Source organism: Drosophila suzukii, chromosome 3 (genome assembly GCF_043229965.1).
Source record: "Drosophila suzukii chromosome 3, CBGP_Dsuzu_IsoJpt1.0, whole genome shotgun sequence".
NCBI classification, from domain to species: domain Eukaryota; kingdom Metazoa; phylum Arthropoda; class Insecta; order Diptera; family Drosophilidae; genus Drosophila; species Drosophila suzukii.
The window spans coordinates 7,439,338-7,464,975 of NC_092082.1; the positions used below are offsets into that span (position 1 = coordinate 7,439,338).

At 38.6% G+C, this 25,638-nt stretch overlaps 1 protein-coding gene across 1 annotated transcript in view; it reads left to right on the forward strand.

The window, feature by feature from the left end:
• The first annotated feature begins 1,993 nt into the window (after positions 1 to 1,993).
• Positions 1,994 to 25,638, forward strand: part of dysc (whirlin protein dyschronic) — a 39,676-nt gene continuing 16,031 nt past the window's right edge. Inside the window, 12 exon segments of the mRNA XM_065864102.2 lie at positions 1,994 to 3,535; positions 15,968 to 16,805; positions 17,345 to 17,483; positions 18,588 to 18,718; positions 20,872 to 21,167; positions 21,799 to 22,119; positions 22,179 to 22,350; positions 22,463 to 22,573; positions 22,636 to 22,665; positions 23,931 to 24,025; positions 24,415 to 24,718; positions 25,373 to 25,444. Of these exon segments, the coding sequence (XP_065720174.2) occupies positions 15,981 to 16,805; positions 17,345 to 17,483; positions 18,588 to 18,718; positions 20,872 to 21,167; positions 21,799 to 22,119; positions 22,179 to 22,350; positions 22,463 to 22,573; positions 22,636 to 22,665; positions 23,931 to 24,025; positions 24,415 to 24,718; positions 25,373 to 25,444 (2,496 nt within the window). The 5' untranslated portion in view covers positions 1,994 to 3,535; positions 15,968 to 15,980.

Consider the following 25,638-nt stretch of genomic DNA (forward strand, 5'->3'; position numbering starts at 1 on the left):
CAAGTAAAGACTAAAACTATATAGTTTTTTATCACTTAAATTAATATATTCAGTATGACTTAAATCATTTTTTACCCTCTAATTTACTTTAAATTTAAAAGCTGCTTTAAGAATGTAAAACAGAAACCTATTCCAAAGGAGTAGGAATTTAGATATTACCAGCTAGAGTGTGAAAGCACCAAACCATAGGAATCAAACCGTTATTTTCAGTTGCCTGCTTTTGAGCATTTTTCTCTGGCAGGCGAAAATGCAACAACGTGTCGGGCCCTCACTCACACCTACATCTCTCCCCTTTCTCACACTTTCTCCTTATCTCCTACACACACACACAGATACAGCCTCCCCAGAGAGAGAGTAAAGGACCTCTGGTCTTTCTCTGCCTCTTCTTCAGCACGAAGCTCCTGTCACACATTTTTGACGTTTCTTCGCCAGCTGTGTTGAGTTCCTGCGTGGGAGAGTTGGCCAACAAATGAGAGAATTCACGCAAGCTTTTCTGCAAAGCTCTGGCATTACCTGGTTCTTTTGGGTCTCAGCGGATGGGCCTCAGTTTGCTTTTCGGACTATTGAGTGAGTTGCCTCTCTTCGGGGAAATTGGAGAGGGACAGGAAAATAAAGGAAAAGGTGGGGGCGGCTGGGAGGGCTTTTGTTGGGCGCGGGTTTGTTGGATGGTTTTTATGGCTACACCAAGACACTTAATTGGGCAAAAGCTTCAATAAAATGTTGCATTAAGCCATTGAAGCTACTAGACCGTAAGCCGAGTAATTGTAATTTGAAACATTTTATTTTAATTCTTTTTATTTTGCTTTGATTTCGGACATCTGAGAAGCTTTGATCATTCATTCAATTATAATAAATACTACCACAGTAAATATAATAATATATCAGCTCATTTTATATAAAAAAGGTATTTAAAGTCACATTTTTCATAATGCTTTTTAGTTTTTCTGTGTATTGGTAGAGAGCATTTGAGAAGATTTCGAAAGACTAATATTTTATTTTCCTAATACTTAAGCATATTTTAAGAATTAAGATTTTAAGTTTGAGGAATGTATTTACTAAACTATCCTAATAGGTTCATACTGTTCTTTGTAACAGTTTAAAAAAATGATATTTTATACCACACATTTTTTGTAGTGCACAATTACGTCTACATTTTAGGTGCATGTGGACCTGGTGCCCATAACAAACGTAACAAACGTAACGAAAACAATTACACGAAAGAAATCCTCCAAAAGCACACGGGAAACGAGACTGAGAATACACACCCCCTCTCTCGTATTCCCTTTATCCTGTCTTCCCCTCCATTCGTCCACCTGCTCAGGGACTGCTCAGTGAACATTAAAATAACAAAATCCAAACAACGCAAACTTTGAGTGCAAGACCAACAAGAGAGCCCTAGGACCCAGGGCCAGAAAGAGATATACCTAGAAAAAAAGGATACAAGTTCAAAGTTTAATGGAAGATTAAACAATAAAACTAAAATTCCGAACCAAGTATTAAATCATATATCTCATATATCATATCATGTTATATCATAAAATATTATTATTTTTGTTTGCCACATTATTTTATTTGTGTAGGGAATTTGGGAAGGATAATTATGTTTCTACTGAAAAAGCTTATTCAAATGTTTTTAGATTTTTTCTAAATTTATTAATAACGCTTTTGGAACAAAGCTGAGATATGATATTATAATATTTTGATATAATGGCTAAACTTAATCGTTATAAGCAGGACAACAACATAAAATAACGTGTTTATAGATATATAATAAGAGAGTTTTGATATCATTGCTAAAACTAATCTTTATAAACAGGGAACATTTTAAGAAACATTTTTCTAGATGTAGAATCAGAGAGAGCGAAGCTCGCCAGGACGTCGCCAGTCAGTCTCGGCGGGGATTCCGCTCTCGCTGCCCTGCTCTCTCTGTCTGCACGGAAGCCTACAAAATCGGGGAAAGCTTTTGGGCCGAGGCCTCTGCGAAAGCGAAGCCTCCAAAGTAGTCGGAGAAGTGGAGCCAAACGGTCAAGACGCGGAGCTCCGCTGAAAAATTAAAACAAAATACACAAGGAGAGAGCGAAGGGAAAGAAACTACAAAATCGCAGCCCAAATCGCGCTTCGTGGAAAAGAAAAAAAAAGTTGGCTAAAAAATAATTGCACAGGGCTCAGCCAAATAACCCGAAAACAAAAAACAACCAAAGTAAAAAGTGTTTAGAAATGCCAGTTAGGCAAATACGCCAATTATGGGCTCCCTGAGGCGAAAGAAGGAAAGAGACAGGGCAACTCTGGCTCTTCCATGTTGTTGTGTGTAATGTGTGAAACGATTTTCCTCCTCCAACAATTTTTTTTTTTGGCAATATGCATGGGGCATGTAGATACAGCCAAGAACAGGCCGAAATAGAGCTAAGGGCTCTTCATTAAATTGGTAACAGAAAGAAAATACAAAAAAAGAAAAACAGAAACCGAAACAGTAAAAGATGAGGGTTACAATTTGAGGCAAACCACCAAGGAAATAATAACCTTGAAGGCTTCTGGCCAAGGCTCTCCAAACTCGAACTGTTCGAGGGCTCGCGTACACCATGGCGTATGCTTAATAAAACCAAAATAATCGCAAATATGAAAACATGTGCAACAAAGTGTGCGTGCGCGTGTGTGGGTGCCAAATAAAATATTAAGCAAATAAATAAGCGATTCGAGACGACTCCTCCACTCTACGCGATTCCCGATGACGCATTCGAGAAGAGTAGGGCAGAAGGTTAAATTACACAAAACGTCAAATTCGCCACGTACGACAGTCGTTTCGGAGTCGCCAGTCCGAAAATCGGTTTGGGTTTCGGACTCCTCGGTCGGGATACGGAGTATCCAGATTATAGGCGTGCAGAGAGCACAACCTATAGAGCACATAACATTACCAAAAACTTTCCAACTACTGCTTACCAAAGATCTATAAAAGAAATACAAGATATGCAAAATATATATAATAATCTAATAAACAAGCCTTAAACAAAGTGTCTCTGTTACGGGAGAAATATCAAGAAAAATATTATAAAGATTTACTCAACCAGAAAATGTGCCTAGCTCTCTGAGCGAGGGAGAAAGCTTGGGGCCGAGCGAAAGAGAGAGCAGAGCACCCCCAATCCGAAATTCACCACGATAAAATACAACAAAGGAGCCAAGAAGAAGAAAAAAACAGAAAAAAATACTTTCACTCTCGCCACAACGTGGCGGCATCGAGAGGCAGGAAGCGCATAGAGTGACAAACAGACAGACACACAGACAGACGAACGGCGTTGGAAAACTCAAAGGGAAAACTTTTTGCATGCCACAAGCAGCAGGAGCCTCACAATCAGCATCAGCTGACTGCTGCAGGAAGCCTGGCAGCGGGACAACTGTGTTGCGGACAGGACGAGCATCCTATCCAGTTGCCATCCATTCAATAGAGGCCTCCTCCATCCGCAGGATCCTCTCACCAACACACACACACACCGCGCCCAAGCAAACGGCACTTTTAATGTATCCTTAGAATTCCAAACAGGTGAGCTTGCAACCCGAAAACTGAACACAGATAAGGCACAAATAATGTGCGGTGAAAGGACCTGATACTCGTATAATAAACCATTGTGATTATAGTTTTGAGTGGGCGATAAGTTTGAATGTCCCGGCTCGCAAGAGTGGGCTACATAAAAAGTTGCAAACTTGTCGCAAGGATACAGTGAATAAAGTAGTCTCATTGTTTCAGCAATTACTTTTTGCTCGCTTTTGTGGCATTTATTTGGCAGAGAACTTTCCCGAGGAGCGTACGATTTTAGAGATTTTAATAGCTGATTTGTCTAGTAAAAATGTTAAAAGATACTTAGTGATAAGTTCAGTGCCTGGGAAAAGTAGTGAATATTCTTAATACTTCAGTGAACTTCAAAATAATATTTTATTCATCAGTATCACGATAAAAATGTGCTAATTAAATGATTTTTTTTACAGTTTTGAATAAACTAAAACTATTTATCATATATAAGAAGATATTTTAATGAGAACTATTAAGTTTTCTTATCGTTGTCGTGAAAATTTATCTTTTGAGCATTCGTTTTGTTTTCTTTTAAATCCATACATACATAAGAATTCCCATTACAATTTTGGTAGAACTAATATTAAATGAGTTAGGCAATATCATTAATATTGAAATAAATAATAGGTAATTTAAGTCATTGAATAGGTTTGTAAAAGTGTTTTTTAAAGAATTAAACCAGATTTTATTCCCAGCAATATAAGTATTGCCAAATAAATATTGAAATATTTTGCTATAACATTTATTTCTTCAACGGATCTATTTTTTTGTGCTTTAATATGAATGCATAGTCTTCAATAGGTTGATCAAATGTTTTGTCTATATAGCCTGACTCTATTTCTAATTGTCTTGGAAAGATAATCGAGGGCTACTTTTATTGTATGCCTTAATCAGACGTATCTAAAAATACTTCTTGTTATAATAATGCCCAATTAAATGGAACCCAGTTCATTAGTCTAGTTAGGGACTATAAAATGAATGTCAATTGTGAAAGGTCGTGCCAACTTATTCTCGGAAATCTTATTTTCTCCAAATAATTAAAGAATATCCAATCGGCTAAGAAATCCTCGACCGAAAAAAAACTCCCACGCCTTCAAGGACGCCCTTTCCTTTGCTATCTCAAGCAGCGTTCGGCACTCGCACCCTTCAAACGCTCTTCAATTACAGCACTTTCATTCTCTTTCTCCGCTCCTCAGGATGCAATTTTCCTTTAATTGCGACCGCCCTCGGTGTAGTCTTAATTTGCATAAATTTCTCCGCGATTCAGCCCCTTCTGTGCGTTACACTCATAATAACCACAATTCAGTTTCAATTAAAAGCTCAGCCATCAATTATGCAGAGCTAAAATGATGGTAACGAACCGAAAAAAATTGAAAAGCAACAAAAGTGTTGCATACTTTTAGGCTGCCCAGCGCTTGGTAGGGCTTAAAAATAATAATAATTCTGGCATAATTGAGAGAAATTTAAACGTAGAAATCAATGATGCAAACTGCATATTGAATGTGCTGACCACAGAAATGCGCAAAAATCAAATTTTCATTTTCAATTAGTGTGCTGAGCCCCAATCAAACAGCAGAAAATTTAAACGGACAAACATCACTCATACGCCACGTACACCCAATGTCCTGTCAGGCTGTGCGCTTCCATTTCGGGCATTTTTCGGTAATTAATTAGGCGCAAATTTTAATTAAATGGCGTCAGTGGATGGAAGCGTTCTCCCGATGACGGCAGTTGGCACTTGGTTCACGGCCAAGTTACTTTGTTCCCCGCAACAACGCCGAGCTGTGACACAAACTCATTAAATAGTTATTACTCAGCCTCAGCCCATGTCGCCGGCAAGTGTCAACCACGAGTGTGTTTTTTGGGTTATTAATATCTTACTCGAATTTTTTGTTGACACTCTGTCGTTAATAGTGGCTATAGTGAATAACTATATATCTTTAAGGTCAAGGTGGGCGAGTTTGAAGGTCTGCAATTTTTAATCGCTACTTAGATATTACAAAGAGTTAAAGTCATTGCTGTGGTAAACTTTTTATCTAATGAGTTCTAGCATTTCAAATTATTTTCTTTAAATTACACTAAAATACCTATTTTACAATATATTGGAGATCGCAAGAAATAATAAAGTGATTTCTCATATTTTGTTATATTGGAAAATATACAAAATATATTCAAAAGTATTCGGTAGGAATTTATATTTATATGTAAACCTTTAAAATTATTATTTCATGATATGTTTTTTATTATTTATTTTGTTAATACGATTTTTTTGATACCTTTTTTATAATATTAGCTAAATTTCTGTTTATATTATAAAGTATTATAAAAAAGGTATCGAAAAATCATCATATCCAAAAAATCATATGATATTATAGCACTAGTATTATGTTAGTTATGGTATGATGATTTCTTAAAACCTTTCTTATAATATTAGATAGACTTTCGTTTATATATTATAAGGTATTATCAAAAAACGTATCAAAAAATCATTATATCAAAAAAATCTGTTATAGACCTTGTTAACACATTGTTAGTTCTTTGACAGTCATAGGTTAAAATGTAAATCCATAATTGCTTTTTATGCTGATATATCTGCTATCGATTTGAAGTTACGTGACCCGCTTCCCATTCCCCAACTTTAATTACACCCATCATATACTAAGCCCAGAAAAACCCAACCCTACGCAACGAAAAGGGAAGGTGAAAGAAAGAAATTCCAATAATTGTTTTATGGTATAACTCAGGGTGTGGGTGACACCCCCCTCCAGAGAAAGCACTCCTCACACTCCAACTGACCTCTCACCATCCACAATCTTTTGGCTGGCAATCATTAAGTGGCCCCAAACCCAACTAAAGCAAAACCAAGGAGCCGAGCCCTTTCTGCGTTTAGTTTTCGGTGGCATAACAATCAATCTTGAAGCCTAAGGGTGGGTGGATAGGGTGGTTGGTGGACACAGGTGTCCAGCCAGAAGGAAATGCTTAAGTGGGAGGAGGGGCTGCCATATCAAATAATCCTTTTTTGTTCATGCTCGCACAGATATATATGTATGTATGTATTTAGCCAACTCAAACTTGAACACTTCAAGAGCTCATTAAGTGGGCTAACCTTGATGGAGGACGGTCGGGGTGGCTTGGGGTTGTCTTAGAAATGTTGCAAGTTTTCCTCTTAATTCACTTAAGACTTTCGGTTTGAGTCCTGCCAGGATACACACACACATTATAAATGGCATATCCTTCATATCCGAATGGTGGCAATTGAATGTCGGACTCCGCCTCTTTCTGCGACCGTGTGCGAGTCCCTTAAGTATCTTGTATTAAGAAAGTTTCTTCCACCTCTAGCCATTGAATTGCGTCGAAAAGGAGGTCTTGATAAAGTAAGGACCATTCAGCAGTTTTCCATAGGCAAATAGAAAAATATTCATAAAACTGGAATTGCGATTTGTCCTTGCAACTTTTCTTCCTTCTCTTTTTCTTTTTCTTTTTTTTTCCAATTTCAATTTCTACCGTAGAAGCTAAAAAGGATGTAGGATAATAGATTTGCGTCTGTGCGAGCGCCTCGCTTAACCTTTTTTTTTTGTTATTCTCTGCATTTTCAAACCAGGGAAAATTGCTTTAAATGGGTTGAAGGCTTTAGCTTTAGCTTTGGCTTTGGGCCATGTTTCTGTTTGAGTCTTCAGCGAGTCTATGGTTGACACTAATTGCTGGCTTATTATCCTTATTTGTGGTGGAGCTCCTCGTCTGGGGCTTTCCCACGCAATTCAACGATTATGATGACTCCGATAAAACGCTCTATTATTTATTGCATTGCTGGGTTGCCAAAATTCGAGAGGCAATTCTAAACTGCACAAACGTGAAGGATATAAATAATAAATATGGTTCTTTATGTTCTCCTATTAAATATGCCTCTCAAGATAAATTCAGAACACTTTAAAATGTTTCAACAGATTTTATTTTATAAATAAATATAGAAGTTTCCGCTTATGTGTGTTCTTCTGAAAGCCACTTAAAGTAGACAAAGCTTCTTATGGCATGGAACTCTTTTGAAATAAATAAATAAATATTTTCCTAACATATTTTTCATAGAAGTTTTAAGCAGAATGGACATTTTAATGCACACTTTTCTAAAGAGTGTGTTATGCATTTGAATTTATTAGTTTTTGCACTTATATTGAAGAGTATTTCATAGCTCATCGTGGTAATGGTTTTTCTTCTGTCTTTCTTCTGTGCACCATTGTTTGGCCTGTTTATGTATTTATTATTGATTTGGGCTCGTGCCCCATTTGGTCTGGCAGTTTATTTTTGGATTTTATTTTCATGACAATGGCTGGTTTATTAACTTTCAGTTAGCTGACACAATAATTAAGGAGCTTACAGGCTGTAGTTTGGCATGCGAAATCCTATAGATTTATGGAAAAATTAATAAAGCCCATCAGCACTTTAATGCAAAGACAAACGAATGACAGGCCAAGGGCTGAAGTTGTCGATAAAATTGATTCATAATTGAGATATATGGTAATTTAACCCTAGGTCAACATATAACTTATATCACACTCTCAACGCCTCACCGGTTCCTATGTAGGTCTCTTGTTATTTATGATTATTTATACCCGTCATAAATTTTAATTTTCAAATGCACCAATTTTGTAGTACCAGCGCAACATCGTAAACATGGCCAACGAGGCAAAGGAAAACAACTAGAATTCCTTGCCCGGCATAATATGTTAGTGGGGTGTGTGTTTTTTACCCCACCTTTGGGTTTGGTGTGTAAGTTGCGTGAGTTCTTCATTCAACTTGAGACTTTGTCGACTCGAGAGCTTCTTGCTAACCCGAACCCAGGGCATTCAGCGGTACGTGTGTATATTGCGCTGCTTTTTGTTAGTTTTTTCTGGCTTTTTTGTCTTTGCCTAGACCAAACTTTTCGTGACTGGACAAAATGCTGCTCGGCGTTTTGTAGGAAATGCCAGCCCGTCCCGGCTGTCCTGTCTCTCGTTGGCACACACACTCCCCGGTTAGTCCCCGGTCCTGACTTCCCCAGTTAGTTTCATTTGCCTTTTACATTTCCACACATTTCCGACTTTTCGCCCCTGTGCACTGAGGGAAAACTATAAGTATGTCGAAGCTAAACTTAGTTTTTCAAACCTAAAAGATTTTTTATAGGACCTTCCTTGTATAAGAGATAAATGAATTTGAGATAGATAGAATTTGAAATTATTAACTTTGAAAGTTATATATATATAAATTTGTTAACTATGTATCTAAAACTATTTCTAAGGAACTTACATTTTCATTGTCATAAGGTAATGTTCTATGAAATTTTGGCTTGCCTACGACTAATCAATATATTTGTAATAGGTGGTTAAAATAGAATACTAGTTATACTTATAAATGATAAATTAATTTGCTAACAAAAATATCAGTTTGTTTTGATTGTTATTTTTTAATTTTACACCTTGTCTAATTTATAGACATTTTCTAGAGAAGAGTAAATAGAGTTTTGATGGCTTTTCATAAGGCTATCTCTTACACCATTATTAAGGAATGACAAAATGTTATTCTGTACTTCTAAAAGTATAAATCCTAGTAGTCCTTCAAAAATGATAATGGCTAATAATGATTATTTCTGCTTCCTTGCTTAAATTCTTCTGTTATTAAGTTTTATAAATATTATAATATTACCGAAACTCAACATAATTTTGTTATCAGTGTAGTTGCGTGTCTGTGCATAGACGACCTACTCAAAAGAGGGAAATATGGGCGGGAAAAAGGGTGGGGTGGTGGTGGTGGGGACAGCGAGACGACGCTTTGCATATTTATTTTATTTGATTTCTCTTCGCTTTTTCCTACTTTATTTTTTTTTAGGTTTGGCGGGGTCTTGATATTCCCGCTTATGTAACAAACGCGACGTGTGATTAAAAATTCGTAATTTGCCCGTATATTTTGTATACCCGACCCCCCCCAAGCACACCTGCTACCCTCTTTGTGCGTCATGTTTTTTGTAGCATACCTAAAGGCGTTCCACTTCCCTGCTCAACTTTTTCCCTTCTGCTTTTTTCGAGCGTGTTTTGTGCCATTTTTACCGTTGCTGTTTGCCGTTCTTCGTGCTTCATTAATATTTAATTAAAAAATCAATAGTTGACATGTAAGTCAACTTGGTTTGTTCTTCTTTTGGGCCTGGTTTGTTGTACCTTTTCCACGTTTCGGCTTTCTTTGGACGATTTTCCTACGGTCCGTCCTAACTTATGCATGTGCATTTGTGCATATCTTATTATAGCAGATTTTCTTCTGGCTTCCATGTCGTCTACGTGACGCTTCAGTTGAAGGAATATCTTAAGAAAACCACACCCTCAATGCTGGCGAAAGAAAATTGAAAGCCACCAAAAGGGGCGAAAAGACATGTGGACAAATTCTTATGTGGTGGATGTACATAGTATACATACTAAAAAGTAGCTGACAAATATTTGGGCTTTCTTGTTGATTTATCTTTAACGAAAAATCATATTCGATAACTTACCAATTTCTCTTTAATTGAGATAATTTGAAATCAAATTTGAATCTTTAATTTTTAATCGAACAGGATTATACATAAGGCGTACACATTTTCAAAGACTTCAGGTAATTGAGCCACAGCATTATCAAAGCTGATTCATAAATGAACAAGTGCATTGCCATTATGTATGCGAAGCTTTGTTTTGTTGTACTACTTGGCATCATTGCACAAGGAGCAAAGCCATTGTTCAGAGTTGAGTGGGTGATGTCCTTGGAATATCTTCCATCTGCGGGCCAATCAATATGAGTTTATGTTGGTATAAATGTACATGAAACTTTGTCTTGAACAAGGCTATGATTTACGGAATGTCCCACTTTAATTGGATCAAATAATAATTTCAAAATCTAGTAGAGTACAATGACAATATATTATTGATCAATACTGGAAATAGTATTAGAGTATGCAAATCAGGAAACGTAATTCCTGATTTAACATTAAATACAAGAGGCAGTGGGAAAAATCATAAAAATTGCCTTAAAACATTATAAATTATAAAACAAAAAACTTTCAATATTCCAAAACCATGTTTTCATATAAATTTTTACAGTGCAACTAATTTTTTACCATATTTTTTTTAAATCTCAAAATGACATTAAAGTGAAATGATTCATTAATACCATAGCATATATTGCTCATTTATCAACCAGCACGCTGCTTTCACTTATCACCAATTTAACAAGAACAAAGCTTGCGGAATAAAGTGAAAATGCACATATATTTATTCAAGTCGGTACGCAGAGTAAACAAGACAAAGTCACGTAACTCAAGTCTTACGCTTTGCTTATCAAAATGCCCCAAGATCTTGTGTTCAAGATTTATTGACAGCAGCACCGGAAATGGGAAATGGGAAATGGGCGAGGCACATGTTCCCCGTGTGCTACCTGCCTTTTATTTACGCGCAATTAACCCAGTTACAAGTTCGACATGCCGCTTCGGCAAACGGCCCCCGCACTCGTGTATATCCTGCATTTATCATAATTACTTCCCCAGAAATTTACCGCCAAAAAAAACAGGGAGGAGAACAAAAACAAAAAAAAAGAGACCGCTGATGATGATGATGAAAGTTGATGAATGCCCTGGGCCTTAGCGAAATTCTGCAGCTTTGGTTAATGTTTTAATATGCCTCAGGCACTATTAAGCGCACTTGAAAAGCTGAACGTTAAATGACAGGCGCATATTAAACATCAATTATTAATGCCAAAGTGAAAAAGGGTTCGCGCTGAAATAAAGTCTTTTGCATAGCATACATTTGGGGGCCTTCCTTTCTTCCTGCTCCTTTCAGTCTGTGCATATGAATGTGTGCACTTCGTATGCAAATACTCAAACATCGAAATGTGCTTAGCAATTATTTTAAAAATGCACACAACTCGAGGGAGAACAACAACTACCACGACAATTGCAATCGCAGTTGAGCTTTGGACCAAAAAGGGCAATGCATAAAAGACACATGCCCACAAGGACACAGAAAAAAAATGTAAAACCATTTTTCCTAATTTGCATTTGGTGTATAAAAATAATATAATATATACATGATACATAATATTCTTCGGAAATTTTGTTTGCTGCCAAAATAACATTTGTATTCAACATGTTATAAGATCGTCTTGACCCTTATTTAAAAGCTTTTTTCCTGTGTAGACCCAACTAGATGGAACATGCAATGCAACATGCAAACTACCTAGGCTCGAGTGCCATAAAAACTGGAGTGAACAATATACAAAACTTATTTTCAAATCAAACAACAGCAACAGCAAAAACCAGAGTCCATGTCGGAATAGGGGGCGAAGAGCAGGGGGCGTGGCAGTCACAACAGCGAAACAGTTACAACAAAGTGCCAGATGCTGGTAGAAGACAAAAAATGTGAATTGGAATTCAGAACAGTGGGATTAGACTTTAAAAAAAAGTCCGAATTTTTAGAAAACTAATAAGTTTACATAAAACCTATCAAAATTGTACACTTTTACTGAATGACATTCGATATTAAAAGGGATAATTGGTCTCACGATTTTAAGTACAGCTTATAGGCACTTTAAAATATGATAATTTAAAATATGAATATGATAATATCATAATAACAAGTAACAAATATGATAATATCATACTAACATTATTTAAAACCATTATACTTGGTACTAGGATTTAGAGTTAAGCTTATCGGAACTTTCAAATGGGATGTGGTTTTAAAATAATCATAATTTATTTGAGCTTGATTTCTCATTTGATATGTGTTATATTAATTTCGCTATTGTAAACATTTTTATATACCTTTTTAAAGTTGTAGTTTCTTAAGAAGGGTCTGAAAATAAATAACAAAATATTTTTGACCGAAAAATCGATATTTACAGATAGATATTCCTTTCAAAATATGTATCTTTTAGATATTTCTTGAGTGTTTAAACCATTTACTGAGTTCACCACTTCATGACACGGTCCATCCATGCACTCTCGACTGCCTTTCACAAACCAGAGTCAGACTAACAATTCCGAAAAATGTCACATTGCGCACATGAAAAATGTCCTTGTGACAAGCGCCAACGCCAAACGGCGGCAACTGTGGTTGTGAATTGTGTGTGTGGTGGTGTGTGTGTGGTGGTGTGTGTGTGTGTGCGATCCTTGGACAAGTGTGTGAGTGCTGGCTGTGCTTCAGCAAGGTCATGAGTAAATACGTTTGGAGCATGCTGTTTTTGCCGTTTATTCCCTAACAAAGCCAAGGCAGCAACAAGAACACAAAGAAAAATAAATAAAATAAAAATGAAATACATGAAAAAAAAGAAAGTGGGAGAAACAAAAGATATGGTAAGAGGGAGAGAGAGAGAGAGCAGAGAAATTTATTGTCATATCTATATAATATAGGGAAGCTTCTGCTGATGCTTCTTATTGATATTTATACAAAATACATTGGCACAAACACATATGTTTTCCATTGCTGCCCGTGTATGTGTTAGCCTTATTTGTAATGGCGTCTGCTTGCCAATTTGTTGTGTGGCAGAAAGAAATGCAAATGTGTATCGGTAAATCAAAAAGGACATTATTGGCTGCTTGTTAGACGTAAGCACAATTGCCAGCCATTACGTAGTTAGGTGTCCCTGTGTGTGTGCGTGTGTGTGTTAGTGACTTAGCTGAGCAAGTGTGCGTGTTTGGCATGTCCTGTTTGTGTGTTTGTATTTGTGTTTGCCAATGGTCGACCGCTAAGTGCGCTTAAGCGTCAAACCAAATTGGCCGGCGCTTTGTTCTTCGGCGCTTAGCTGAAAGTGCACTTTACCTTTCTCCACCCCCACCCACATTTCCCACCCCTTTAACACACCCCCACAACTTTACAACTCACACAAATGCAAAAAAAAGGAAAAAATGAATATAAAAATAACTGCAAACACACACGCACGAGTATTTGAGTACTCGAAACTTATTTGCTATTCACACTCGATTAATCGAAAGCGTTTCGTTTATGGCTTTGATGCAACTTTTATTGGCATAATCGATGGGCAAGTTTTTTAATTGAACTCGACGGCCTGATGGAATGTTAAGGAACTTTCCTTTAAACCAGCTAGTTTCCAACTGCTTATTTATGTATAACATTTTAACTTTAACTTTTAAAAGTAAATTGTGCCTTATTTGAGGGTCTCGTAATAAATATTAAATTAAGAATTCGGTTTATATAGGGTAGACCTTATAAAGAACTTAAGAGTTTGTAAGAGGTTTAAGACGAGTTTAAGCAATTTTAAGTTAGGGATCGAAATTTCCAGAGTGAAAAATATATAATTAAACATTAAACTAAAGCCTGTTTTATCTTCCTTATGTTAAACTTAAAGTAGATTCAAAAATGTAAAATTCAATACATTTTCTAGGTTAAAAGTTAACTAACCATTTTTTTTAAATATTAAAGTTTTAAATAATAATTTCTTAAAATACTATTATTTTATTATACACAAATCGTATCTTTGACTAAAATCTGAATTTCGTAATCTTGACCAAATTGGAATCCGAATTTTTCACCATTAAAATTCAGTTTTTTGGCTGCCTTATAAAAACTAATAGTCAGATCGAGGAATGTCATACCTCGTTGAGTTCGTTGCTTAATTTCCAATCCACTGACATTCAAACCTGAAAATTTTTAATTTTTCGCATTTTTCGCAAAAAAAGACGATGCACCCCCTTACAAAAAATGCGAAAATTGGTCAAAAAATAAATTTTTCTTAAAGTGATTGGGATCGTTAGCATAGGTAGCAAGCTGTTCAAAACAGTCGGTCTTTTGGATGTACTCCTTGATTTGACTTAACTACGACTGAAAAACTGGAAAGAAAAATCGTATTTTTGACTGAAATCTGAATCTATTATTTTTTACCAAATTAAAACCCCAATTTTTCGCCCTAAAAATTAAGTTTTTTGACTGCTTTAAAGAAAATAAGCATCAGTTTGAGGAATGTCATACCTCGTTGAGCTCGTTGTTTAATTTCCAATCCATTGGCATTCAAAACTTGAAATTTTTAACTTTTCGCATTTTACGCCAAAAAAGACGATGCACCCCCTTACAAGAAATGCGAAAATTGTTCAAAAATAGTTGTATTTCTTTAGGCTTATAATTTTATCTAATGGTGAAATTTTTGAAAATGGAAAATATCTTATATAATTCTTTTAGTAAGAGATGTTACACCTGTTTTTTTATCCCATTGATCTTTTTTTGGAATAGCACTCACTTCTTAAGGGTTTTTTTTGGTTTCATCCTGTAAAATTGAAAATATTTTATGGCCAGTGCCGCAGAATGGCTATCGTGTGCACGTCATTCCTGATCCTAATACCAGGGCCATGGCTAAGTGAGTGGCAATGTGTGAGCACGGCAATTTTCAACTATTTATGAGTACAGAGCTGGCCCCATACCATCGGAACGGTGTGAAAATGTGTGGATGGTATACGGGGAAAGCTCTCCTCCTCCGGGAGTGTGGTTCGTGTAGCTGGTGTTGCCTTTGTGCTAGCCTGTTTTTGTTTTGCCAACCAAAGTTGGCACATAAATAATGAAGCACGGGGCATAAGTTCCCATTGATTTCGCAGTGTGTGCAAATGAGTATGTCTGTGTGTGTGTCTCTGTTTTTACGGCCATGATGGAGGAGGATGAGGGACGGCAGTATACCATATGACTCTGGAGATTAAGCCATTGTTTGCACTGAATGTGGCGCTCAGTCTGAGCCGCGGCTTAGCGGCCTGCATACGCAAACAAAAGTTGTTCGAGGGATTGCAGATTGGATGGAGGAGCGGCTGTGTTAACCCAATTCCGGATGGATGGTACCTGTTACGAGAGCAGGGGTCGATTAGGCCTTTATAAACGCATACTGAATAGACTCATGTTTGGGAATCCTAATTTTAAAAGGTTTCCTTGGTTGTAGTAAAATGGGAGATGAGGATATTAGCACTTTTGTCCTGGGCAATAAATATAAATATATTTTTTTATGAATATATACTTACAAAAAGCCCGATTTTTAAGTTAATTTACCTATCAATAGATACAAATTTAAAGTTCATTACCAAATTATTTTAACAATATTTAAATGTCTTAGATTTTAATAAATTCAGCTGAAAATTCTTCATTCTAGAAAACTACTACTATCTTTTCTTGTTGCATTTAAAAAAATATTTACCTAATAAAAAAATATTTAGAAATGCTTACAGTGTTCTTCAATATGTTAAAAATATTTAGAAATTAATTCAGAACTTATAAATCTTAATATTTGGGGACCTTGAAATGCAAATTCCAATAGATATAGCTTAAAAGTCTTTATAAACTGAGATAGATCGATGACAGCTGCATTTAAAAGACACTTTATAGTCAGTTTACCCTATATTTAATGATATCCTCTCTGTTCCAGCTCCAGCAGTGTAATGCGCCTTGGGGGCAGTGGCATTCCATACGACGGCGACCCCCTGACAATGAGCGCAGCTGGCAACGACTATGCCGAACTCTGTGATCTTGGACCCTCGCGATGGAGTGCCCGACCCTACGGATACAATGCGACCGCAGCGGCAGCCGCCGGCTTTGGCCTTGGGCCCAATATGGGCGGGACGCAGTCGTCGTCGAGCGTGCCGACGGGCGGTTCATCGGGCCTCAGTGGTCACCACCTGCGCGGTAGTGGAGCGCCGGGTCCGAGCAGCTTCGAGGCGGAGGATATTGGTCTGGCCTTCGGCATGATCAGTCCGCCGCCGGGCAGCGGACCCTATGGCGGATCTTCGGCGGCTGCGGCGGCCGGAGGATCACGCGTTGGCAATAGCACCAGTTCGCTGCGCGGTGCCGGCGGTCGATCCGGACTCTATTACTCGCCGCCGGGCACCTCCTACACGATCATCGAGCGCCCCCACTCGCCGCACTACTACTTCAACTCGGCGGGCGTGCCCACGAAGGGCGGTTCGCTGCCGGGGCGTGGCAGCGCCTATCTCAGCTCCTCACCCGCCAGCCACATGGCCGCTGGAACGGCGGGCACCCTGCCCACCTCGACGGCGGCCAGCGGACGGTCGATGGGCCAGCACGCCAGCAGCAATGGCAACAAGAAGCGGCCCATCTCGCCGGAGCAGGTGCTCCGCATGTTCGGCGCCACCCAGTCGTCATCAGTTCCTACGAGTAGCTACCACTACAGCAACGGCGGCACGCGGGATCGGGATCGCACCGGCAGGCGGAGCCCCGCCAGCAGTCCGCCCTCCACCACCCACCAGGTGAGTGTCTGTCTTACCATCTTATCCAAAGCCATACGGGGAAAATTTCCAAGCTAATCCCTTTCAAATTCTGAACAAAGAGTATTACAAAATTTTAGAATGATATCATTCCCAATTCTTAAAGAAAAAGTGGCACAAAGAATATATGAAAAGGGTTAGCGCTATCATGAAGGAACTTGCAATCTGTGAAGCAACGGTAGTTAAAAAGTTATAGTACGATAGATTTTCGATCTTTAAAGGAAGATTGTTTAAAAAGTTCTAACATGAGATCAGTATCAATCTATTTAGAAATCTTATATTAAGTGGTATGATATCAGTTTCAACCTCAAATAGAATGATATTTAAAAAGTTCTAGCATAAACTATAGGAATCCCATAGATTGAAGTCTGAAAACAATAATATCATCCTGATTATACTAATTATATCAAATCTTTTAGTTCGTATGTACTTGTATGACATTTTAATAATTCCCCGTGTGGACTTTGGTTTTTCCTTCAAGAGGGTTTTATATGTTTTTCTAATATTTCTACATTTTTCAGATTTATCGGGATCGGGAGCGGGAAAGGGATCGCAGTGTCCCGAATATCCACGAACTTACGACGCGAACCGTTTCCATGTCGCGCGACCAGCAAATCGATCATGGATTCGGGATTTGCGTCAAAGGAGGCAAAGACTCAGGTGAGTAAGGGGAATATTTGATAGACCTTGATATCAATTTACAAATTTTGGTTTGGTAAAAAGTTAATATTCATTAATTATGAAAACTATTTGAGACCTATGTGTGATTTTAGTCTTCCGTATTAGTCCTTGGTAGACATTTTTTATGTATTCAAAAATGTTATTCGGGAACTTCAAGGTTTATATGTACCACCTCTTGGTATTTATTTTGGGTTTCGTTGATATATTATCATCTAATGCTAGCTTAAGTGAAAACGATATGTTGAGCCCTCCGCGTCGCATAAAATCCATCCCACTGAAATTTCCCGAGACCTCTTTACCCATTCAATCTATCTGGTGGCACGCCCCTTGATGTTTGATTCGATGTCACGCCCAGTCGGTTTGGGTTTCTAGTTCGTTTTTGGCCTGGGAAGCTCTTAGGTGCAATTTAGTTTTCAATTTCGTTTTATTGTCCGGGTCTCCGAGAGCCGTGTGTCCGTCCGTGTTGCAGTAACCACGTGTATTGGCGTGCATGTTTGTGTGTGACAAACCGCCAGCAGCTTTGACATTTCCAAGTGCATTTTGCACCTGACTACCTTTTTGGCTAACCAGCTTTTCCTGCCCCTTTTCCTACATTTCCACCTTTGCCTACCTCTTCCTCTTCATTCCCATTTCCTGCTGTAGAATTTATTTTTAGTTTGCAATATGCGGACGGCTTTAAAATCGATAAAAATCTATTTAAGTTGCCCCCGTATGCAGGCCTTTCTTTTCTCGCCTCTGCAGCACCCCTTTCTCCCACTCTCTCCTCTTTGGTTTTCCCCTCCTTTCTTTACCTCGCCGCCATTGTGGCACACTCACACTCATTCACACAGACACACGTGCTTTATAAATTAAACATAAAATGGCTGCCGCACTCCATCCTCAATCCCCTGCAAAATGGCTGAGCTTAATGAAAAACATGGAAAAAAAATAGGAAAATCACAGAGGCTCTGGCAGAAAAGGGGTCTGGGTAATTTTGGCCTGCGGGGTTTTGGGGGAACTTTTATTAAAAATTGAGTGTGTGAGCTGGGCTGGCTAATTGATTTCCCATCCTCTTCTATTTTTCAAATTTTTTTGTTGGTCTAGGCTTAGGCGTCTACATCTCACGCATCGAGGAAAATTCGGTGGCCGAGCGCGCCGGTTTGCGACCCGGTGATACAATCCTAGAGGTGAATGGCACCCCCTTCACCTCAATCAATCACGAGGAGGCGCTGAAGGTGAGCATCCAACAGAATATTTACGCCCGCATAAACATTTATATCTCTTTTGATCTTTATTAAATATTTTGTAGTAGCTAATGTTATTTATACTTAGATAAAAATCGATCAAAGCATACAGCAAAGTGGGAAGTAGAGTAGATCCTTTGAACATTTAAAAATAAATGTTTGTCGTATATTAAAATGTATTGACTAGGGGATTGCTTTTCCTTTGACAAAATATTACCAAAAAATGTCACTCTAATATTTCTATAAAATATGTATATGGAAAAAAAAGTGTACATGGAGAAAGTTATTATATAAAAATCCTTGCAATGTACATGGACTGGAACCAATTAAATTCAAGTTTACTTTTACAAATTCTCAGGAGAAATAAAAATGAATATAAATACGGAGAGCAATTTTCAATATTTTTAGAGAGTTTTGGCAACCTTAATCTCTCTTTTTGTCCACCCTAAATCTCAGCTGCCTTTCGTTCGACCCTGACAGCCTTGTCAAAATTATTTCTTCCATCAAAAAAATATCTAATTTTATTGTACACTTTATTGATTTTTAATGCGATTTTCTAGCCAGGCCGTCCTGGTGTATCGACAGCCTCAGTTTGTCAATCGCTGGCTCTTAATAGTTGCCCATAATGGGGTTCTATCCATCAGGCGTGCAAGCATGCCACACATTTATATACCCGCACAAGGAGTAAACTGTATTCAGTAGGCCACCATCGTCTTTTATGGCCGACACTTGACAGAGTAGCCAAAAGAATGGGATTTTCTCAGCCCACCGACGGTGGCAGCTGCCCAAGAACGAAAGTCAATTTATTGTGGAATATTTTATGTGACACGTTATGATAGTCAATATAATTCATTCTCAAACATATTACTATCTGGCCAAAAGGACGATGGGCTTTGGCATGGCACATGGTGTGCCATTTCTCACGCTTTCTATCAATTTAAACTTTAACCGTTTTCGACAGAACTTGTTTTGGCAGCCAGCAAACACACACACATCGAAGTTAAGCACAAATGCAAATATATAGATTGACATTTTCCCCATTTTCCGGATCGATTGCTGTATGCTTTGAGCGATTTTTCGTAGTTGTTTCCTATACAAGTATATAAATCTTTATGCACTTGATACAGTTTTGTATGAATATTACTAAACCAAATACGAACATACATTTGAGAAAAACCATGAAAATAAAATCAATAATACACTAATACAAATATACACCGAGAAAAAATTGGCAATAGATTAGTCGCATTTTGTATTCGAATTTTTTTAAGTATATTTGGTTTTTGGTTCTATATTTTTTAGACTTTTTTCAGTTGGTAGTTTTAGTTGACCGGACTGGCAATTATTTTGGCAATAAAGTAGACGACTTTGCTTTGCTTTTGGCTTTTAAAAATTCCATTTGAGCTACACACATCCTTTTAAATAGAAAACTAAGCTGAAAAGGATTTCACAATAAATTTATATCCCTGCTGAATGACAGGGAATTCAGCCATAAAAGCTTATGGTGCTGCATTTTAGATTGACAGAACTTTACAAGATTATCAAAAATGGGTGCAGTGGGGTGAAAAGCCCAAGGAAAGCCGACCGCAAACCGAAAAATCAAGACTCTGACCGAAGCTTGAAACCCCTGAAAGCGGACAACACCTGTGGGGATTCACAGACCAATTTGCACACAGCACCCGCACCTGCCCCCTCGTCCACGTCCTTGGACCAAACACAATTTTGCACATTCTCACATTAGTTTTTTGGTCAGAAACAATTAAAATAATGACGGCAAATTGTGGCAAGCTATAGTACACCGAAAACTGACAACAAAACTAGACCACGAAAGCCCGACGACAAATAAAAGTCAGGGGGGGCCTTGGGGGTTTGTCGAACGGGGAAACGAGGATTTCAGAGGTCACGTCCACCGTTAAAGTTAATTAATAATTTCGAGAAATTTCCGAAAATTTCGCCACCACTATACGTACACGTTTTTGTCCTAGCAATTTGCGAATTTCAATTTAATTTTATTAATTTTCATTTAGTACTTTGCTCCTTTTCCTCGCTCTCTATCTTCTTGTTGGTTCATTCCGTTCCGTTCTGCTCGCATCTGTCCACTCTTTTTTGTGTCTCTTCTATTGCCACATTTTTTCTTAACGCAGAGATGTGTGCAGATATTGAAATCGTCACGTCAAATCAGTATGACGGTGCGAGCGCCGCCCACTCTGAACTCGACCGCCCCGCTCCACGGCTTCGGTCCGCCCTCCCGCGATCCCATGTACGCGTCGATGGCACCCCCCCTCCACCCACAGAACCAGGCGGCAGCAGCGGCGGCAGCGGCGGCGGCCTCCGGAGCGGGTCTGCCCTTCCGCCAGACCTGCTCCTGGATGGACCGCCACGGAAGACCCGCCTCCCCGCCCATGGAGTACGGGGGCAGGCGCAGCGAGCGACGGGATCGGTGAGTACCCTAAATAATACCTATCATTTCTATGTTACCACACACATATCTCTTACAAACCCAAATCGGACCTATACATGATGGGTTATTTTGGAATTCTTGAATACTGCATTGAGGACTTAAGTCTTTTGAGTTCATTTCTAACTTTCCACATGCGTATCTCTTGCAATCCAAATAGGACTGATAAATTATTGGTTACTTTAGAAATCATTAACACTTTATTGGGAACTCAAATCTCTTGAGATTAGGAACGATTATTTGTTTTAACATATGGTATCAAGAGATTTTTAAAACCATTGAGGTTAGTATTCCAGTGGTCACCAGCAGAGGCAGAACAATTAATAAGTATGATGTTTTGACATACATTGGTGTGAGGAATTTCGGTGCCGCGTATGCTGTACACTGTGCATGTGTCGGCAGAGCGTCGGCATTGAAAAAGCGTAACCCCTGATATAGGGCTGCTGTTCTCGCTGGTGACTATTTTAGTATTCAGAAGTATATGCTCTAGTATGAAAAAAAACGAACTCCTAAAAAATACCCTTAAAAACAAAAAAACAAGAGATTATTAAGGACACCGAATCCAATATCGCTAGGATATCTTAAAAAACCTAACCCCTTACCAACCCATCAGGATACGTCGTGTGGAGCTGCTAATCGAGCCGGGTCAATCTCTGGGTCTGATGATCCGTGGCGGCGTGGAGTATGGCCTGGGTATCTTCGTCACCGGCGTGGATAAGGACAGTGTGGCGGATCGATCCGGACTAATGATCGGCGACGAGATCCTCGAGGTCAACGGGCAGTCCTTTCTCGATGTGACGCACGACGAGGCGGTGGGTCAGTTGAAGTACCACAAGCGCATGTCGCTGGTGATACGTGACGTGGGCAAGGTGCCGCACTCCTGCACCTCCATCGAGATGGAGCCCTGGGATGCCTATAGTCCAACGGGCACAAGGTGGGTCCATCTGAGGAGCTTACGAATTCTATTAGATAAGTTCTTTTGATACCATACAGAGCACGCCGAAAAGGTCAAATTGCGACCATGGTGGAGGAGAAGGCGCGCTCTCTGCTGCCCCGTCATCACTTTGCAAGCCTTTCCTACTATATTGCCGAATATAGTGCGAAAGCAATGACCATAGATGCCTTTGTTGCCGTCTTATTAGAGATGTTAGATACGTACGAGAAGGTGAGTTTTCAAGAGGATTTCTGAGATCTTGGGGAAATGAGAATTGAGAAGGGGTACTTGTTACCCTTTTATGACAAATATTTTAAAAACAAAATTGTTTCTTTACTTCCAGCACACGCTAGTGACGGAAATACGGGAACTGGTGTTCCCCGAGGATCGCACGCGATACGATGAGCTCGTCTATCGCAGAGAACGCGATCCTTATAGCGTGGATAGGCATAGGGTAAGTCCCAGTATAACCATATTTTCGAGTATACCCTATGTAAACCCCTCTATCTTTTACAGCGTAAGGGAGACCCCGCCCGTGATTTGCCGGTAAGCTTTTTAGAAGATTTATTCTACGACACAGACACAATATATACTTAGTTAGGAGAGACACTTCTCTACCCCAAACTATACACACTGAGCATGTTCAGCCAAATAAACTCTAACTAAACGTTGACTACTGTTCAACCGGTCCACTGTCTACTATTCTTCTATATCTACTCTACTTATATCTATCGCCTACAAAATGTTTATTGTTTAGTATATCTTTCTCTTCTTGCTGTTGTCGTTGATAATTGTTGTCACTGTATGTTTGTAACTCTTACATTTAATTTATCTGTTTCAACTGTAGACGAAATACAAATAACACTCGACAAAAGAAAATCCAAACAAAACTTGTAGTTTAATTGTTGAACGAGATACACTTGATACTTTCTTTAGCCACCCAACTCCAAACCAGTTAATGCTTCTTTCATTTCCCCAAATGTTGCATGTAATTTTCGTTTATTTTCTTTTCGACAAAGCTTTCAGAATTTCGCTTTCATCTGATTCGGCCCTTTGCAAGTAAAATTGCATTTAAAAACAAAAACAATCAAATCGAATGTCAATTTTTCCAAAACAAAAACACTTATACATAGAAACAACTTTAGTTACATTGTAGTGGCAAAGTTTTTACATCATTTTTAGCCATAAGAAAAGAGGCCTTGGCGGATTAATGTAAATTAAGCAAAAACGAAAGAAATTCGATCGCAAACATTGGGAAATTCGAGCCAATTTGTGAATATTCAAACGTACAGTTGACTCTCATTGAGCTAAACTGTAAGTGTAAATACAATTGTGGGCTGTGACAAAGTGTCACTTAGATAAAATAGTTATTTTTAAATTTAGTACTACGTTTAAGTAACAAAGTTACTGTAAAATATCACATCGAATCTATGTATTCCCACACCGAAAATGCACCTAAAGGATAACAAAGAAACCACAACAGTCACCAAGAATCAGCACCAATATATGCATATATACCAATCAATATAACTATCGACCGAACTACGAATGCACTCCCAGACACTCTATCTCTGTCGCTCTTCAGCTCTGACTCCTAGACGCTATCTCTGTCTAGCTCTCTTTACCTCTTTCTGTCTCTGTCTATGCTCGGTAGAATTCTACGGAAGCCTAGATTAGAACCCCTCTCACTCACTAACTCACTCTCAAACTGTTCAGCTGTCACTGTCTCACTCACTCTCGCTCTGAATCGTATGCAAAACAAATCGATCGTTTCGTTCCATTCCGTACCATTCCGTTCCGCTACCCAACAGGTAACAGCCGACGATTTGGAAATAATAGCCGCCACCGGACGGAGTCCTTCGTCGGACTCGGGCCTGGGCATGACCGTAACGGATATACACAAACGGTACCTAGTCAATAACCGAAAATGCCTATCCCATATTCCAAAGTATCCCAATCCCAAAGTATCCCAATTCCATCCTGAACAGTGTTGGAAAAGGTAGTTATTATTATATCCAAGAACTATTATCCCAGTAATAATGAAGAAGCTTAGAACTTGAGTTAGGTCAAATGATGAAGCTAAAATTTAATTCAACTACCTATTTCTCAGAAAGATCTTTTTTATCTCAATACGTAGTGAAGCTAGTTTCCACGGTTATTTAAAGTCAGTATATTGTTTCTCAGTTTAGCTATATAGCTAGGAAAATATATCTATATAGAATCTCCAACACTGATCCCGAACCACCCACCATCCCACCATAACTGTTAACTGACCTGTGTATATGTATACGATAGACCCGCACTACAGTTGCCCCATCGGCCCATGTCGGCGGGACCCATACTGCATCGCTCACAGCCAGCATCACATTATCAGACAGCAAGCAACCAGTCCTCATCATCATTATCGCCTCCACAACAACAACAACAGCAGCAACACCAGCAGCAACATCTGAAACAGCAGCAACATTATCCACCCCATCATGCCTCATTGCGTCATCTGGGCGGAATCGGAGGCAACGTGGGATCTGGTCGTCATCATCACTATCCGTTGGGACCAAGTCAATTGAAATTCAAACAGGCCAAAGACAATCAGCAACAGGTCAGGACCGAAACGAGTAGGGCGAATAGGGTAGCAAAGCTATTTTCACTGTTCCTCAAGCTGTTCTGTTCTGAAATTCTCAGATCTGGAATAGATCTCTGTTCCAAAGCATTCGATTTTACGCTTCTATATAAAAAGTACTTACCGAGTCTTCTAAGAAAGTTTTCCAAAACTTACCTATTTCTATAATATATTCCGTAGGGTTTTTATATATTATTTTTTTATAGGTTTTTAATTAAGCAAAAAATTGACATTCGGCTATAAAATCGCCGAGATTTACGTTTTCCAGCTCTTTGTCTGTCTGGTGTATCTGTTTAACTTTATTTTGTATCTTTAGTGTGTTTGTCGCTCTATCTCTATCTACTTTTTGTATCGTTGTCTCTCTTTGTGTGTAACGTCTATTGTCGTTTTTTTATAGTTTTAAATCTTTTTCCATGTTTGTCCAACTGCTCAATGTGGTTTATGTTTACGTTTTCGTCTCTGTTTCCGGTTATGTTGTATTTCCTTTTTAAATGTTGTCCAATTGGCTATTGAGTGTTGTAATACTGTTAAGTCGCATTAAGACCAGTGCCAAACTGAATTGGTCAACAGCAGAAAAGCATTTAAGCCGCCGAACAATATATATACTATGTAAATTCTTTTATCCCGGCTTAGGAATACGGCTGTGATGAGCACAGAACTCGCCGGGGTAGCGAAACCCTTTTACCGGAATACGAACCAGATGCGGTGAGTAAGCGAAGCGATCGCGATTTTATTGTAGGATTTCCATGGGGATTACATAAAGCTAGAAAGATTCTTTTTTCTTAACTCTACACTCTCGAAATCTTCCATAAGACCATTTCATGAAGTTTCATTTCATGATCAGCACACACTTCTTTGAACTTACCTCTTGAAACTGTACCTTTAAGGAAATGTCCACT